Here is a 15,094-nt window from a genome sequence, read left to right as displayed (position 1 = left end):
ACCTCGGCGTGCACAGTTGTGTCGGATGCCACCTGCCACCAGGTGAAGAGCATCAAGTGTGATGACGTTCCCATGGTACCCCTGGGTTGCCAGGTGATCCTGAGACGCACCTTCCACGAGCCTGGCACCTACTGCGTCAACATCATCCTGGAGGACTCCAAGAGCAGATCTCTGGCAACCACCACCGTGACCATCGACAAGAGCACCAATCAGGGTGGGTCAGGACACTTCACGCAGCCATCCCATTGGTTTATTTCACAGAGAACATTCACATTATTCTGAGTGTGGTCTTGCATCAGCCTGTCCCGACTCTACTGACCATTTGTAAGTGGGCGGTCAGACAGGACGCACTCTGCCGCTTATAAAACGTGAGGTGCGTTATGTTTTCATAAAAACGCGGGCGCTTTTTGGCTTTGAGATGAATTTTTTCTCTGGGCGCATAAGCAGCGTGCAATACGAATGAAATGAAATGAAAAACGCGCACCTCACTGCAAAAACCACATCCTGTCTGACCACCCCCTAGTTCAGTCCATCAGGTGATTGTTTGTCACTGAGCAAGTTTTCTTTTCAACTGAAGCAGATCTTGCTAACAGACGGTGGCTTCTCCATCATCAAGCAAGTTTTCTTGCACCACTGAGATTCTTTTTCTAAGTGTCGTCTCCCTCTTCTTCACAATCCACTGTCTCAGTTTACACATTCATGCATTTCTCTCACTTATCACTGTTAAAGCCATCTTGTGCTGTTGATGTGTTTGTCTTGACACTTCTATTTTGAGCTTTGTCTTTGTTTTTCACACATTGTCTTCGGGCTTCCTTCATTGGTGTGCTGTTCTCATGCTGTCCTTATGGTCCTGTGTTTACCACTGGACTGGATATCGCAGTAGTGGCTGCGTTGTTGTTGTTGTGCATGTGCATGTACAGGTACATGTCGTACTCGTAAATTCTATACTTGCTATCCCTTTTGCTGCTTTAATGATGCAAATTTCTCATTAGACATGGTGAGGACAATTAAGGGATTATTTTATCTTATCTTATCCGCACTCCTTTGTGAGTGTGTTTCTCGTCCTGTAGTGTCCAAGTCCTCCCGCGCCGCTGAGGTGGTTCTGTCCAGCAGTGCCGTTCTGGTGGCCATCTTTGCCTTCATCGCATTCATGGTGTACAAGTGAGTTCATTCAACAACGTAGAGGCATGTTGGGAGTCTGGACAGCTGAGGACTGTGGGATAGATGTGGAGCAAATGAGTCATTCCAGTGGACATTTGTACTGAAGTGTACTGAAATTGTACTATTCTGTATACCTGTCACTGCAGGACTAGTCATAGATCAGAGAGCACACACACACAAAATGACACATTTTCCCTTGTAGTTCCAAATTGACCTTACATTTGACTTTGCCTGATGAACTGACCCTCCTCTGTGTCCGTCTTCCTGTCCCAGGCGCTACAAGGTGTACCGGCCTGTGCGGCGATCCCTGGTGGAGGACGCGGGAGAACCCCCAAGGGTCGGAGGTCACATGGAGAGGCTGAAGGCAGCCCTCTTCCCAACCAATGAGGAACGGAGTCGCCTGCTGACAGACAGGCGCCCCCTATAAACCACATGCGGGAACAGCACATGGGAGGGGGATGAGAGTGTATGGCAGAGGTTGCCTATTGAGCAGTACATGGCATATACTCCTACATATGACTCAGCAGCAGTGAGTTAGGATACATAGCTGTATTAATGAAACACACTTGCTGGTTTTCACTTGAGTAAGTAATATTGTATTGAAGCACTTGGGCGAATCATGTATTAAATAAATAACAAATACTTGCTCTGACTGACTGTTGCACTATATGTGCCAGGGGGGCCTGCTATACTTTGAACTGTTCCACTAGCAAAAGCTCCTTCCTGTCAGTGATGCATTATGGGTATGATATCATTTGACAATCTTAGTTAAGTTTTATACAACATTACACATTTCACTGAGTGTACTATTTCTGCATGACACCTTTCTGATATGAACATCCAATTTGCTTAGTTGTTCTGAAGAGTATTCAATGGACAGACATAGTCTAACTGTTGTCAATAATATAAGTGTAACTCAAAACAATACTGCTTTAACTGGATAGCATACACAATGGGCACAATGTATATGAATGTGTTTTAGATACTATGTTAAGCTGTTCTTAAATAGGACAGAATTAGCTTGCCGGCATATTTAATACAGCTTACTAGCATGAGTACAAGACAATACTAGTAGTCAGACTTTGCTTATGATCCTGAAAACTCAGGAAAACCTGGGTGTGGAAGACTAAAAGTACATTCTTGTATTGTTCTGTGGTTGGTGTCTGAACCCAAACCAAGTGTGTGTGTGTGTGTGTGCGCGTGTGTGTGTGTGACAATGCTGACCACCCAAGAGAATATTAGGTCAGCATTAGCCTTACCCAAACACACTCTTCTCCAAGAAGCAAACCAGCAGAGGGTGAATGTTTTTCTTTTCTCTTAAATACTGAAAAAGCTTGTTTTTCCATAGATGCTAACAGCACTAAATACTGTGTTGGTGTGAAGGAAGTCATTTGAAAGTGAATTTGTTTTAGTTTCAGTCTGATTTGTAACTGCCAGCACACGAGACGTCTCTCTCTCTCCCTCATGTCAAGCTCCTGTGCATGCACTTTTGTTATTTTAGCCTCTTTACAAAAAGTTTAAAATATTATTGAAATATTGATGCATATACTAATTAAAATCTTAATTTAAAAACTTTTTCCCCCCATTAGTTTTTCTTGAATGTTTTTACATTGTAGTTATCCTAATAAAGATTCTAAACCAAATAAGCCAGAGAATAATCTATGTAAGAGACCAGTGAGGAGGATTTTATCTCCAGTACATTATTGTCCACTGGCCACAACATTCATGCCTATGGAATCGAAAGATAAGAGAGAACAATTTTCTCAACTTTGGCGTCGGTGGGCTTCGCTCCGTTAAAAGTAACAGAGTTCTAAACTTTAGCATCACTCGACACGCCAGACGCGTTGGCCTTTAGGCACCTTTGGGCCTACAGTTAAGGACTACCGGTCATCTCAAAGACCATTTATGGGAGGCAGCAATCAAACTGAATGGCTTTCATAAAGCACTAGCATTGGAGTATGTCAACCAACACCCTCCTTGCCCATCCATCTGCATTCCCCAGACAGAAGCCACAGAGTGTGTTGAGAAGTGAGTGTTGCCAGCCATGATGGACTAGATGGGGGTGTGTGTTACCACTCTTGCCCTTTTGCTAAGTAGGAAAGCAGTGTGTGTGACTGAGTGAGTGAGAGTGCTACCACTCTTGTCATTTGGCCAAGTGGGAAAGCAGAAGCCAGACAGTGTTAGGGCGAGAGTGAGTGGAAAAAAGAAGAGGCTAGACAGCAGTTAGGAGCCAACTTGACTTATTTTCTTTATTTATCTGAGAGGCATTTTGACAGATGGAGTCTGTGTGGGTGTGGTGGCACAAGCGCTGTGAAGGAAAAGGACATCATGCTGAAATCAGATTGCTTTTTTTACCTTCAAAACAAAACAAAAAAAAAAGAAAAAGAAAGAAACAAAAGTCCAAAAACCATTCCAGATTGGGAACCCATATGACATCTATCTGGTACGCATCATACCACACAACACAGCTAAAGAAAAACAGGGTGGACACCAGCCAGGCAAATCAACAGCGCTAGAGCATCCATTTGACAAAAGGGGAAAAAAGAACTCAAAATCAGAACACAAATACAGATCTTGTTTTTTTTTTTTATATAAAGCAGTAGATTTCTTATTTACTGAATCCAAAAAAAATTATCTGACCTATCCAAGAAAAAAAAATCTGTTAATCTACACAGAAGCCACAGCACCAAAATGGAAGAAAAGCAGAAAGAAAAGCAAGTTATTATTTTTTTTTTTACATTTTTCAATCAATTGGTAGATAACACAATGTAGGCAAAAAGCAGTCTTGAAAACTAAGCATTGTTACATGATTCACTGAATTTTGCCAGAAGGAATGGGTCAGTCATACCCTAGAATCTAACAGAAATGCCTCCAATTCAAAACACTTGTCTATAAAGAGGTAGATCAAAATGGCGACATGAACAAAAAAAAAAGGAAAAAAAATAATGTCACTTGTGCCCTCCCTGGCGTCACGTGGTGTGACGTGACGCGGTGCCAATCTGCAGGGTGTAAAGCGTTGGCGAGGGGACGTGAGGTATGGCATCGCGCGCGCGCGGGACCCTCGGGGGGTGTGTGGGGGTGGGGCAAACACCCACCACCGCCACGCCCGGTACCCGTTCAGCTGAGGTAGAAAGTGTTCTTCCTTTAGAGGAAGCATGACACGCAAGCTCTTTACCACAATCAAATCATATACTTACATTCCACATGAAAAAAGAAGAAAGGTTGATTTCACTTTTATTAAGCATTTATCAATTTGAATATTCCAGCCCTTTCAGGCATCTTCAGAAAAGGAAAAACAAAACAAAAAGTCGGTGGAAACATTTGCCTCGTTCCAGCTCATGTCCAGTTACTCTATGGATGCTGGTTGTATGAACAGCAAAACCACTACATATTTCCACTGTGTGTGTGTGTGTGTGTGTGTGTGTGTGTGTGTGCGCGCGCGCGCGAGCGAGTGTATGTGCGTCGTGTGTGTGTGTGTCTCCCTAACCCATGCAGTGACTAGTCACAAAACTCTGAAACCCTGTGCCATTGCAGCCCACTTCGAAAGGGCCCCTGGCCCAAACGAGAGACCACTGAAGGTCCTTAACCCTCAATGCTACGTGCGTCAGAGGCCCTGCTCGGAGCAAGGGGAAACAAAATGGCGTCGGGGTCGAAAGAGGGTGGTCTGACCGTCGACATGCGCGCAGTGGCACCCCCTCTTGAGTTCCCGCGACGCCTCGAAAACACGCAGTGTGAAGTTAGTGAAGCAGCTGAGAAGAATTCAATTCATCAGAAGAACAAAACAAAAACAAAATGAAAATGAAAACCGAACTAAATAACCGAAATGAAACAGCATGCCTGCCGTGTGAAAAGGTGGTTAACTCTGCAGCTCTACTGGATTGAGAGATGGGTGACATTTTCAGATGGCGATTCTTCAGGTGGTGTTGAGGTGATTCTTTTTAATACTCCCATCGACTCGACCACCAACAGCAGAGGCCAACGCTCCGGTCAACGCCAGATGCACACACACAGTTCTATTTACAAGGTCATGTCAAGGTAATTTCATGAGGCGCGTGCATCTGGGGAAACCGCGGCAGTCGAGAACCATCAAGTTGGTGGCTGACCATTTTCATTTAGTTTTTTTTTCTTAAAAAAATAAAAATGTTCAAGAACTATTAGCTTTATAAAGTATACAAAATACCACAAAGCAAAATAAAAATAAGAAAGGATCATTTTTCATATATATATATTTATATAGATATTTTTTCTCTGAGGTTCTAGCGCCTGAGGTAGATGAGTAAAATGCATATTAACTTGGTTTCCTGGCCAACCCATATCAACACTCCCTCAGTCGACAGTGGCCAGGTTTCCACCCTCCTATTAGATATATATATATATATAAAAATGCATCCAAATTTATAAAATGCCACTATCCATACATTTAAACCCCGCCCAGTCCCTTTAGGCCACACCCAGTCTCCGCCCAACATCATGTGAGTGACATCTTCAACCTCAACTAGAGGATCACTTCATGAAACAATTACAGATTTGCAAAAACAGAGTTTCCTTAAAGTAAACGTCCTTGGCAAAAGAAACGGAAACGTTTGTGGGGAGGATGTGCGAGAAAGCACACAGACAGAGGAGGAGACTTCCCTTCTCGTCTCTCTCTGGAGATCTTAAAAAAGGAAAAGGAAAGTCTACACAGTCGTGTTGAGGTGGACATCCTCACGGCGTGGGCGGACCCCAAGGCAGGTGGGCGAGGCCAGGTTACCGGGGTGGGCGTGTCATCATGTCCTATCCAATCAGCACCGTGTCTCCCAGGTGACCAAGCAGCTTCATTTCCTCCTGGCCAATGAAGGGCCAGAGGGGGCGGGCTTCGGCTCCTGCTGTCGCCTCACCTGAGAGAGGATCTCCTGGATACGGCGCTGGGCCACCTGCGCGCGCGCACACACACACACACAAACACTACTTTAATCTGTCTCTTCTATGAAATGTACAGGTGTAATGGTCAGTTGTGTACGTGCATGCATTCAATTTGACATAATGGTTGTCTAACCAAAATCGTTACTTTTCAGGAAATGGGGAAAAAAACAAAACAAAAAAACACTTGTTTCAAAATAATTTCACATTGCGTCATCAACATTGGCACTTGGTTTAAAGTTCCAGTCCACATTCTCTCATTTAAAGGAACACGCCACCCAATATCAGTAGTAATATATGTTCTTACCTTAACTTTCACGAGTTGAGTCATACCTCTCCCGTGTCGGTACGTGCACTCAAACGCTCTGGTGCGCGGCGCGAATGTGTTAGCATGTTGCTATACTAGCGGGCTCAGACGTAGCCAGAGGGAGGAAGATAGCAGTAATCAAAAACATCCATGTTTTCCCTACTTAAATACAGTTGCACGAGTGGTTGATAAAAATGTGTAAGGTCACACAACATGAAACGTGGCGATTTTCCAAGCGAATAAACAGTAGAACTACAATGTGTGGCGCAATAGCACTTGGGAGTACTTCGACCTAGCGTAGTAATATTAATTAACACCTAATTGTAGATCCCAGCCATGCTATCCGCCGTTTGCAGCGAAGCGGAATTCTATTCAACATGAAATCACTATAATACTTCTGCTTGTTAGCAATCTACTTTACCACTACCTACTACTTTGCTAAGTCAGCTCAAACTAACGCCAGCAGGGCAGGTTGTCTATTTACGGAAATGACTGTGTGCCTCGGAGGGGGAGGGGGAGGCTGAGGGGTCGGCTGAACTCTGGTGGATAGGATCTACAATTAGGTGTTAATTAATATTACTACGCTAGGTCGAAGTACTCCCACGTTTCATGTTGTGTGACTACTCGTGCAACTGTATTTAAGTAGGGAAAACGTGGATGTTTTTTATCTTCCACCCTCTATGGCTACGTCTGAGTCCACTAGCATAGCAACATGCTAACACATTTGCGCCGCGCACCAGAGCGTTTGAGTGCACATACCGACACGGGAGAGGTATGACTCAACTCGTGAAAGTTAAGGTAAGAACATATATTACTACTGACATTGGGTGGCGTGTTCCTTTAATGGCATGATATTGTGAGCTGGGTCGTTCCTATGTTTCTTAAATCAGTCATGGGTGTGTTTTGAGCGTAACATGCATTAAATCAATGAGAATGACATGAGTAATTCCCTTTAAAGCAGGGTTCACATTGCAGGGAAAACTGCAGTGCTGTGTTATGAAACACACAAGAGGTTTGAATGATCATCATTAGAGCCCGACCGATCTATTGGCGGGCCGATATTATCGGCCGATATTAGGCATTTTCCAAACTATCGGTATCGGCATTTATAATGGCCGATAAATGAATATTTTAAAAATAAAATAAAAACGGACGAAACACCCTTCAACCACGTCATGAGTGTTGGCGTTGTATAGTTTGTCCTCCAGAGGGCACTCTACACCGTCCCTGCTGGCAACACTCGTGTATAACGCGCCACACATCCTGCAACCTGCTGATCCAGCCAGAGTCGGGCAGAGAGAATCAGTTATCCGCGAGTGAGATAATCAGTGAAGTGTGTTCATGGTGATTTGGTCACGAGACATACATTGCTTGAAATAACAATTAAAAGAACATCCCCATCAGTTCTCTTAACTCAAATAAGCATGACAAAATTCGTGAAAACAATGTCCAGTTTTGCTGCTGTTAAATAAGCCGAGAGTGTAGTTGACTGTCTGTCCTTTTAACTTTTGGCAATGTGACTGAAGATGTATTTCTTTAATAGCGTGACAGTTATAGCAGTGAGACGTATCATCTCTTCCCGGCCTGTTATTTTGAAAGCGTATGTTTTACAATTTGCAGTATGACGTTATCCATTGCTAAATTAGGGCTCATCATAGACTAGCTAACCACAAAGCTAGCTAATGCTATGAATATCAGTGGAAGACCGCTAACGTTAACATTAATGAGCTTGGAAACCACAACGAACTTATTCTGCCTAAATAAAGTAATGATTTATTACTAGTATATCTGTAGTTACAGTCCCTGCATTGTAAAATGTAAATTAGACGTGAGAGGAGTTAACATTTAGACATAGAGAAAAAGTATCAAACGTAGCTTGTGCATAAAAGTTAGCTTTTCTTTTACACGTGTGTGAAATCCAATGACGCCAAGTGTGCGCTTCAGACTGTCGTTCAGCCGCAGCAGAGTTACATAATGGATTTAGATCACTAAATAGTAGGTTTTAGAAGGCAGGCAGCAACTAATGATTGAAAATGGTTTGATGTAGCTTGATGGAAATAATTTTAAAAGTGCAGGTAAAGGGATAAGCAAGCTGACATTGTAATTATAAGGTAGCTTATAAAGGCAATAGGGACTAATTATTACACACGCACACTCAAACATTTAAGAGTGACCTTTATCTTGTTTAATGATAATACAAATGATGATGATAGTAATAATGTCATCATTAATTTTTGTAATTGTTAAGTCTTAGTTCATATTTATATTTATGAAACTTGTTGTTGTTATTGTGTTTTTGTTCAAAAAACTAAGTTTCATATCTTAAGTTTCTATTTTTATACATTTTATTTATCAGAACTTTAATATATTTCGATGTTCCTCTGTGACAATATTATTTAAAAATAAACAAGTTTGTTTTTGAAATACATTGTCATATTATTTTAGTCAATACTCATAAATAACTACAAATAACTAATGTTAGGGAAATCTGTTAATGTTTTGTTGCGCGTTTCTGAAAAAAAAAAAAAAAAAAAATTATATATATATATATATATCGGTCGATATATCGGAATATCAGATTTTTAAATCAACAAATATTTGTATTGGTATCGGCCTTCAAAATCCTTTATCGGTCGGGCTCTAATCATCATGTCAATTATCATGCCTCTTTATGCGGTTTGCTTGCATACAATGATTCTGCGGATTTTGCAACACGTCAACAAACATGGGTAGGCTGCAGTGGCTATTCAAAACAATGTGAAAAATAATGTGCAATAGACTAAACAGACACTTCGAAAAACCCAGGACAGCTACTTTGGACTGTCATTAGACTTGGAATAAACAATCGACAATTCTGACTGCAAGGTCACAAATTGAAATGAGCGATAATGGTCCCAAATTTAAGGACGTTTTAGAATGCCACACATGCAAAGCAATACCAGCTGCAGACAAGGAGAGGCAGTCCGTGATGTCACTATAGGCTCCCAGAGACTGTTCTGGAGTCCCAAATTTCATATGATTCATCATTCCACAAAACGGTTCGTCTTCTCCATCATGAAGTTTATGTCAATGTCATTTTGAAATGTTACATGCAACCATGCTTAAAATGCTACTCACTGCACATTTTTTATAATTATAATATTCAGTTTTGAATGCTTAGCTGAAATAAATCACAACACTTCGCTACACTTCATCCCACCTAAGCCTTTTAGTGTTCGGTTTCAAACAACGTCGTACTTCAAACTGCGTAGGCTAGTTCAGTCCGTAACCTCTGGAAGCTTTTGAAATTATCTGGTAGCAGCCTTTGCGTGCTTCTTCTGCAGTTGAGCGAAGTTACTATGAACAAGTCATGGTCAATACTGCTACTAGTGGAGGGTGTACAAAATAGATCATACAGTAATACATAAGAGATAATGCACGAAAAAGAGATAATGAAATGAAAAAAAGAACATAAGAGCATGATACTCTATGGGGCTCACCTGGCTGGCGTAGAAGTGGCCCGAGATCTTGACGACGACCTGGTCATTCTCATCTGGTGTCTGGTCCCGTGGCACCACCACCTCAGCGCTCGACAGGTTTTGCAGCTCATTCACCTGAGGGACAGGTACAGATTCAAATCACTCAGCCACTCAGCACTTGTATATGTATGTGTATGAAGGAGCGCTGATCTGTATCTGTGCGTGTCTGTATAACCGTAGACAGTACTATGTGTTTCATCACATATGACAAATGTGCATGTCAGTTGATAGGTGCAAGTACTGTATGTGTGAGTAACGTATGCTATTGCCGCGTGTGCGTGACCCGAGTGAGTGCGTGTAAGTGTAACGTACGGTTTTGCCTCCTTTCCCAATGACCCGTCCAGCAGCGGAAGACGGGACTTTGATGTGGGCCTCCAGCTTCACCTCCTCCTTCGGCCCAAAAAAGTTCTCCTCCTTCAGTTTCCCAAAGATACGGCCCTGAGCCTAACACACACAAAAAAGGTAAATGATGGAGTGCATTTATATAGCGCTTTTCCACTCTTCTGAGCACTCCAAGAGCTCTACAATGTCATGCCTCACATTCAGCCCTTCACAGGCACACTCATACACCGATGGCGGGGTCTGCCATACGAGGCGCCAACCTGCACATTGGGAACAGTTTGGGGCTCAGGGTCGTGCTCAAGGACACCTCAACAGGGTCGGGAAGAGTCGGGCTCAATCCAGCAGCTTTCCAGTAGCTGGATAACGACTACCTCCTGAGCAACTGCTGCCCACACACACACTTAAGGCTGGAGAGCAGGTGGACAGGACACCACATGCGGACACCTGTTTGGACTCATATTGATGCCTCTGCTTTAGAAAAGTGGGTTCTCTCAGTGGACACGGTGCAATAGCTGTAAGGGGCTGCAGCTGCACAGTGGGGCAGTTTCCCAGGAGCAGCAGCGGTGTTGTCCAGCGCAGGCATGCGTGCGTGCGTGTTTTGGGGGGGATAATGCAGTCTCTGATGCCCCAGTCAGACAGTCTGTTATTTGTGTTCCAATGATGTGTCTATTTGTGTACTCTGATGTCATGTGTTGGGTGGGGTGTGGAGTACAGTACTGTAGTGTTAGGCACCTATTAGATTTGTTGTTTCAGCAATATTATGATGACCATATATGTTTATTTCTCATTGTCTTTATTAGAATTCAACCAGAAGATGGATGGAATATAAAAAACAAAACAAAATGTGCATGCCTGCTTCAGGCTCTAGTGTTTTGCATCAATTTGATTGGTTGTTGTTGCAGTGTGAAAATGACCAAAATGCTCTTGACACCGCTGGGTCAGTTTTAGGGTGAGCCACGGTCAAGTCAGCAGCTGATCGAGACCCACCATCATAGCTGTATCTACCAGCAGCTTCTGGAAGACCAGGCATGCCCTTCAGTGACCTTGGTGGGGAATGACCGCTCTATCAAGAGCTTCCCCCTTGGGTGATTGGTCATTAGAACACTGCTAAAAACAACAAATCTAATGCTAGCTTGAGACTGAAATTGGACTGGTATCAGAACAAAAACTACATTTTATGTGTGTTTAAATTACCTACTGGGTACATATTTCCTGTGTTCTCTGGACATATTCTAAATAAGAAATTGAGAAATAAACAATATGGTCTTTATAGCATTGCTGAAACAAAACATGTATGGTACCTGAGACTTTTGCACCGTACTGTATGTTATATGTGCTGCTGTGCCCACATTCTAGGCTTTGGAATATGGAGTGATGTGTGAAGACGATTATTCCCCTGGGACATTAAAGACGCTGTTTTTTTACAAACAAAGCTTCTTTATCTAGTTTGCTACACATCTTTCAAAAGATTTGGCTCCTTGAGACAAACAAAAACAAAAGCTTTTGGCCACACACATATCAGACAGTAGAGAGTGTAAGGTCAGAGCTATTACCTTAAACTGGGCCTCTGGTGGGCCAGTGATGATGACCATCCTCTGCTTGGCTTCCACACCATCAGCTGGGGCAATCTGACGGACAAAGGAGCGAGCTTATTTATTTGGCAGACACTTTCCTCCAGAGAGACTTACGGTAGGTGGATTATTTCTGATGGACAAAAGGAGCCGAGTTCTAATCAGACAGCAGACTCCTTATTGGAGATGAGACCCGCAGGGGCCAAATAATAATGTGAGGCCCTAATAAAACAAATCTCCACCAATAGTTACTTATTCTTTCATTTGACTGATGCTTTTATCCAAAGTAAATGTAAATTACTACAAGGGCTAGTGTCCTAGACTCAAGGTTACCGGTAAGTGCATTGCTCAAGGGCACAACAGTGGCAGCCGGGAATTGAATCCACAACTCTGTCTACTGTATGCTAGCCTAGCTCCGAGGCCTTTACGCTACCACCACCCAAACAACCAAATATCCCACAATTGTAGGGAATCATCCCAGCCCACTATTCAGAGTTGGGGCCCCTGTATCTTTTAGGAGCTCCCCTTCTTTGCTTCAGAGATAGAGGCCACTACACGCAGCCATGGCAACCAGAGCATCACAGGCCAACAATCCTGCTTGGAGAGTCCACAGAGAAATGCCAACCACTCTAGTTTAAATAAATAGCATTTGTTTTTGGATATATACCAAAATCAAGACCAACTAGATTTTTGATCCTAATATTGAGATCAAATATCAAGTTGGTATTGTTTTTAGTATAAAGAAACTTACCTTATGCTTTCTCAGTAAGATCATTTTGACCTAATTTAGTGGACAACCTTATCAAGCAAAAAAAGGTTGCCTAGCCCACTGGCAGCCAAAGCTTAGATCTGTAATCATTTGTCTCTTCTATTTGGAGGGCCATTTCTGCAGTGCAGTAAGAACTGGTGTGTCGGCACCTGGCTGTCACTCACCTTGATTGACGCGCCGGCGAAGCGACTCAGTTGCTTAATGTGCTGACCCTGTTTCCCGATGATTGCACCGACCGCCAGGGCAGGGATGAACAGATACACAGTCTCAGTTTCTGGCTGACCCTGCGGAGAGAGCGAAACTGTAAATATGCAAATTCACACACACACACACACACACACACAGATGATTAGTTAAAGGATGAACACAATTCATACTGAAGAGCAGCTGCATGCACATCTAAGCTGTACTCACACACACTATATACTGCAACAAGCCTCATACAAGCTTCATATATACCAGGTTTGGCAAACAAAATCACACAAACATACTACTACTATCAACAATAGCTGCTACTACTACTACTAGTTGCAGCCTGGATGCCCAACAACAAACTAAATCATACTGTGCCCACCATTTTCCACACACACACACACACACACACACACACACACACACACACACACACACACACACACACACACACACACACACACACACACACACACACACACACACACACACACACACACACACACACACACACACACACACACACACACACACACACACACACACACACACACACACACACACACACACACACGTCCAGCATTAGACTGCATTGCAGTGGCTCCATTACTAGGAAAGGCGTGTTACATGTGTGAGCAGAACCTATGCAATAGTAGTGGCTTCAGAGCTCTGGTCCCCTGCCAATGAAAAGCCAGCAGCCCCAAGCCCAATTGTCTGACAGGCGAGCAGCAACCAATCGTGCAGTGCTTTAGTCGCAGGGGCGGGACTTACAGACAGGGAGGGACTGCTTGCTGGAAATGGCCAAGGAGCAGCCTCACTACCACATACACCGTACTAGAGAGAGAACACACACACACTTATACATGAGACTTAGAAAAGACTAACATGAGAGAGCGTGCACACACACACATTAACATATACAATGAGACTGACACATGAATACCAAACACACACACAAACTAGAGAGCACGCACACACAAAGACTTAAACAGGACCAACATACACACACAAACATTACTCAAAAAGGACTTGTACTCTCCCACACACCGTACCAGAGGGAGCGCGTGCACAGACACCTACCTACACACCAGACTTAGTGTGTGTGAGTGTGTGTGTGTGTGTGTGTGTGTGCGTGCGTGAGAGAGAGAGAGAGTTAGCCAGCGAGTTTGGATAGTAGCAGGTTGGCGATTCTTGATTGAAAAGGTGCTTTACTGGGGCAACTAAGGCCAGAGCAGCCCTACTCTTGCCCCCCCTGCTCTGTGGAACCACTTCTCAAGAGCTGAGGATGTGATTGACGAAGACCAGAGTGGTCGAAACATTGTACAATGAAATGACCATTGGGGGCATAAAAGACGGCGTGCGGTTATTTTCCTTCTGCATCTTTTAGTTTCCGGCACCTGCTGAAATATGCAGATGCGGCAGCACTCTTACATCATGAACATTCCAAGCACCAGGTTCTGTTCTCCCAATCCCTTTCCCAAACCCACACGTGAACCATAAATGACCTCGGAATGAAGAAGCAGATCACAATCACGAGACGTGAATTGATGGCCTTTAAATGTGGCTGTCAGACAGTGTTGTTGAGATCGGCAGCTTTAATGATGCTTTTAGGCTTGGCCTAGGTCAATTAGTCTAAAGACTCAATGTTGATACCAGTTTTGATACCACCAGTCCAGTGAAATGAAATCATTTCAGTTACACTTGCAACAAATGAGCACCTGTAGCTACAAGCTACAGAGGGAGGGTCCAATAGACCAGCTTTCCATTTACATGTATTCATTTGATCTTTTTATCCAAAGCCACTTACAGCAATAGAATAACATTTAAGCTACAGTGCAAAGGAGACCTTAGCTAGGAATTACCACACTGTCAATAGTAGTACTAGAAGACAGGAGTGCCTACATTGTAAGTACTAGTCAAGAATGGTGGGAAGAGGAAGTGGTAGAAAGAATAGGTACAGGAGGGAAGACAGGGAGGTAGAGAAGAGAAGGAGGTGGAGAAGGATGTAGAGGAAGGAAGAGAGGGAAGAGGAGAGGGAAGTGGAGAAGGAGGTAGAGGAAAGGAGAGAGGGAAGAGGAGGAGAGAAGAGAGGAAGGTGGAGAGGAAGGAGATAGAGGAGGGAAGAGAGGGTAGGGAAGGGAAGAGATGGAGGTGGAGAAGGAGGTAGAGGAGGGAAGAGGGAAGATGGTGCAAGCGCAAGCAAGGCCCTCTTCAACTCCTCAGCAGTTGAGGGAGGAGGCGTCTGCTCAGGAGGCAGAGATCGTTATGAACGGGCCCACAGACACCTAGGTGCTATCCACAGACTACATGCTAGAATTTTAACAGAAAAGATGAA

At 43.5% G+C, this 15,094-nt stretch overlaps 2 protein-coding genes across 5 annotated transcripts in view; one reads left to right on the top strand and one right to left on the bottom strand.

The window, feature by feature from the left end:
* Positions 1–1,588, top strand: part of gpnmb (glycoprotein (transmembrane) nmb) — a 7,713-nt gene extending 6,125 nt beyond the window's left edge. Inside the window, exons 9-11 of the mRNA XM_076300852.1 lie at positions 1–214; positions 1,071–1,161; positions 1,435–1,588. The exon at positions 1–214 is cut by the window's left edge and continues 7 nt beyond it. Coding sequence (XP_076156967.1) covers positions 1–214; positions 1,071–1,161; positions 1,435–1,588 — 459 coding nt within the window. The remainder of the gene's footprint in view (positions 215–1,070; positions 1,162–1,434) is intronic.
* A 1,796-nt stretch (positions 1,589–3,384) lies between these two features.
* Positions 3,385–15,094, bottom strand: part of igf2bp3 (insulin-like growth factor 2 mRNA binding protein 3) — a 31,947-nt gene continuing 20,237 nt past the window's right edge. For 3 of the 4 annotated variants that reach the window (XM_076302273.1, XM_076302274.1, XM_076302276.1), the window contains 6 exons: positions 13,531–13,593; positions 12,732–12,851; positions 11,781–11,855; positions 10,198–10,329; positions 9,847–9,960; positions 3,385–6,074 (listed from right to left, as the gene is read on the bottom strand). In XM_076302273.1, the coding sequence (XP_076158388.1) occupies positions 5,976–6,074; positions 9,847–9,960; positions 10,198–10,329; positions 11,781–11,855; positions 12,732–12,851; positions 13,531–13,593 (603 nt within the window). In that variant the 3' untranslated portion in view covers positions 3,385–5,975. The remainder of the gene's footprint in view (positions 6,075–9,846; positions 9,961–10,197; positions 10,330–11,780; positions 11,856–12,731; positions 12,852–13,530; positions 13,594–15,094) is intronic. The other variant, XM_076302275.1, reaches the window with a different exon arrangement.

The sequence above is a fragment of the Alosa pseudoharengus genome, unplaced genomic scaffold, assembly GCF_046254945.1.
Source record: "Alosa pseudoharengus isolate Yale_2024_CS ecotype anadromous, Long Island Sound unplaced genomic scaffold, YU_APseudo_1.1 YU_APseudo_1.1_scf_23, whole genome shotgun sequence".
In the NCBI taxonomy this organism is placed as follows: domain Eukaryota; kingdom Metazoa; phylum Chordata; class Actinopteri; order Clupeiformes; family Clupeidae; genus Alosa; species Alosa pseudoharengus.
The sequence above is the reverse complement of the archived record's forward strand: the minus strand, read 5'-3'. Positions and strand labels throughout refer to the sequence as shown.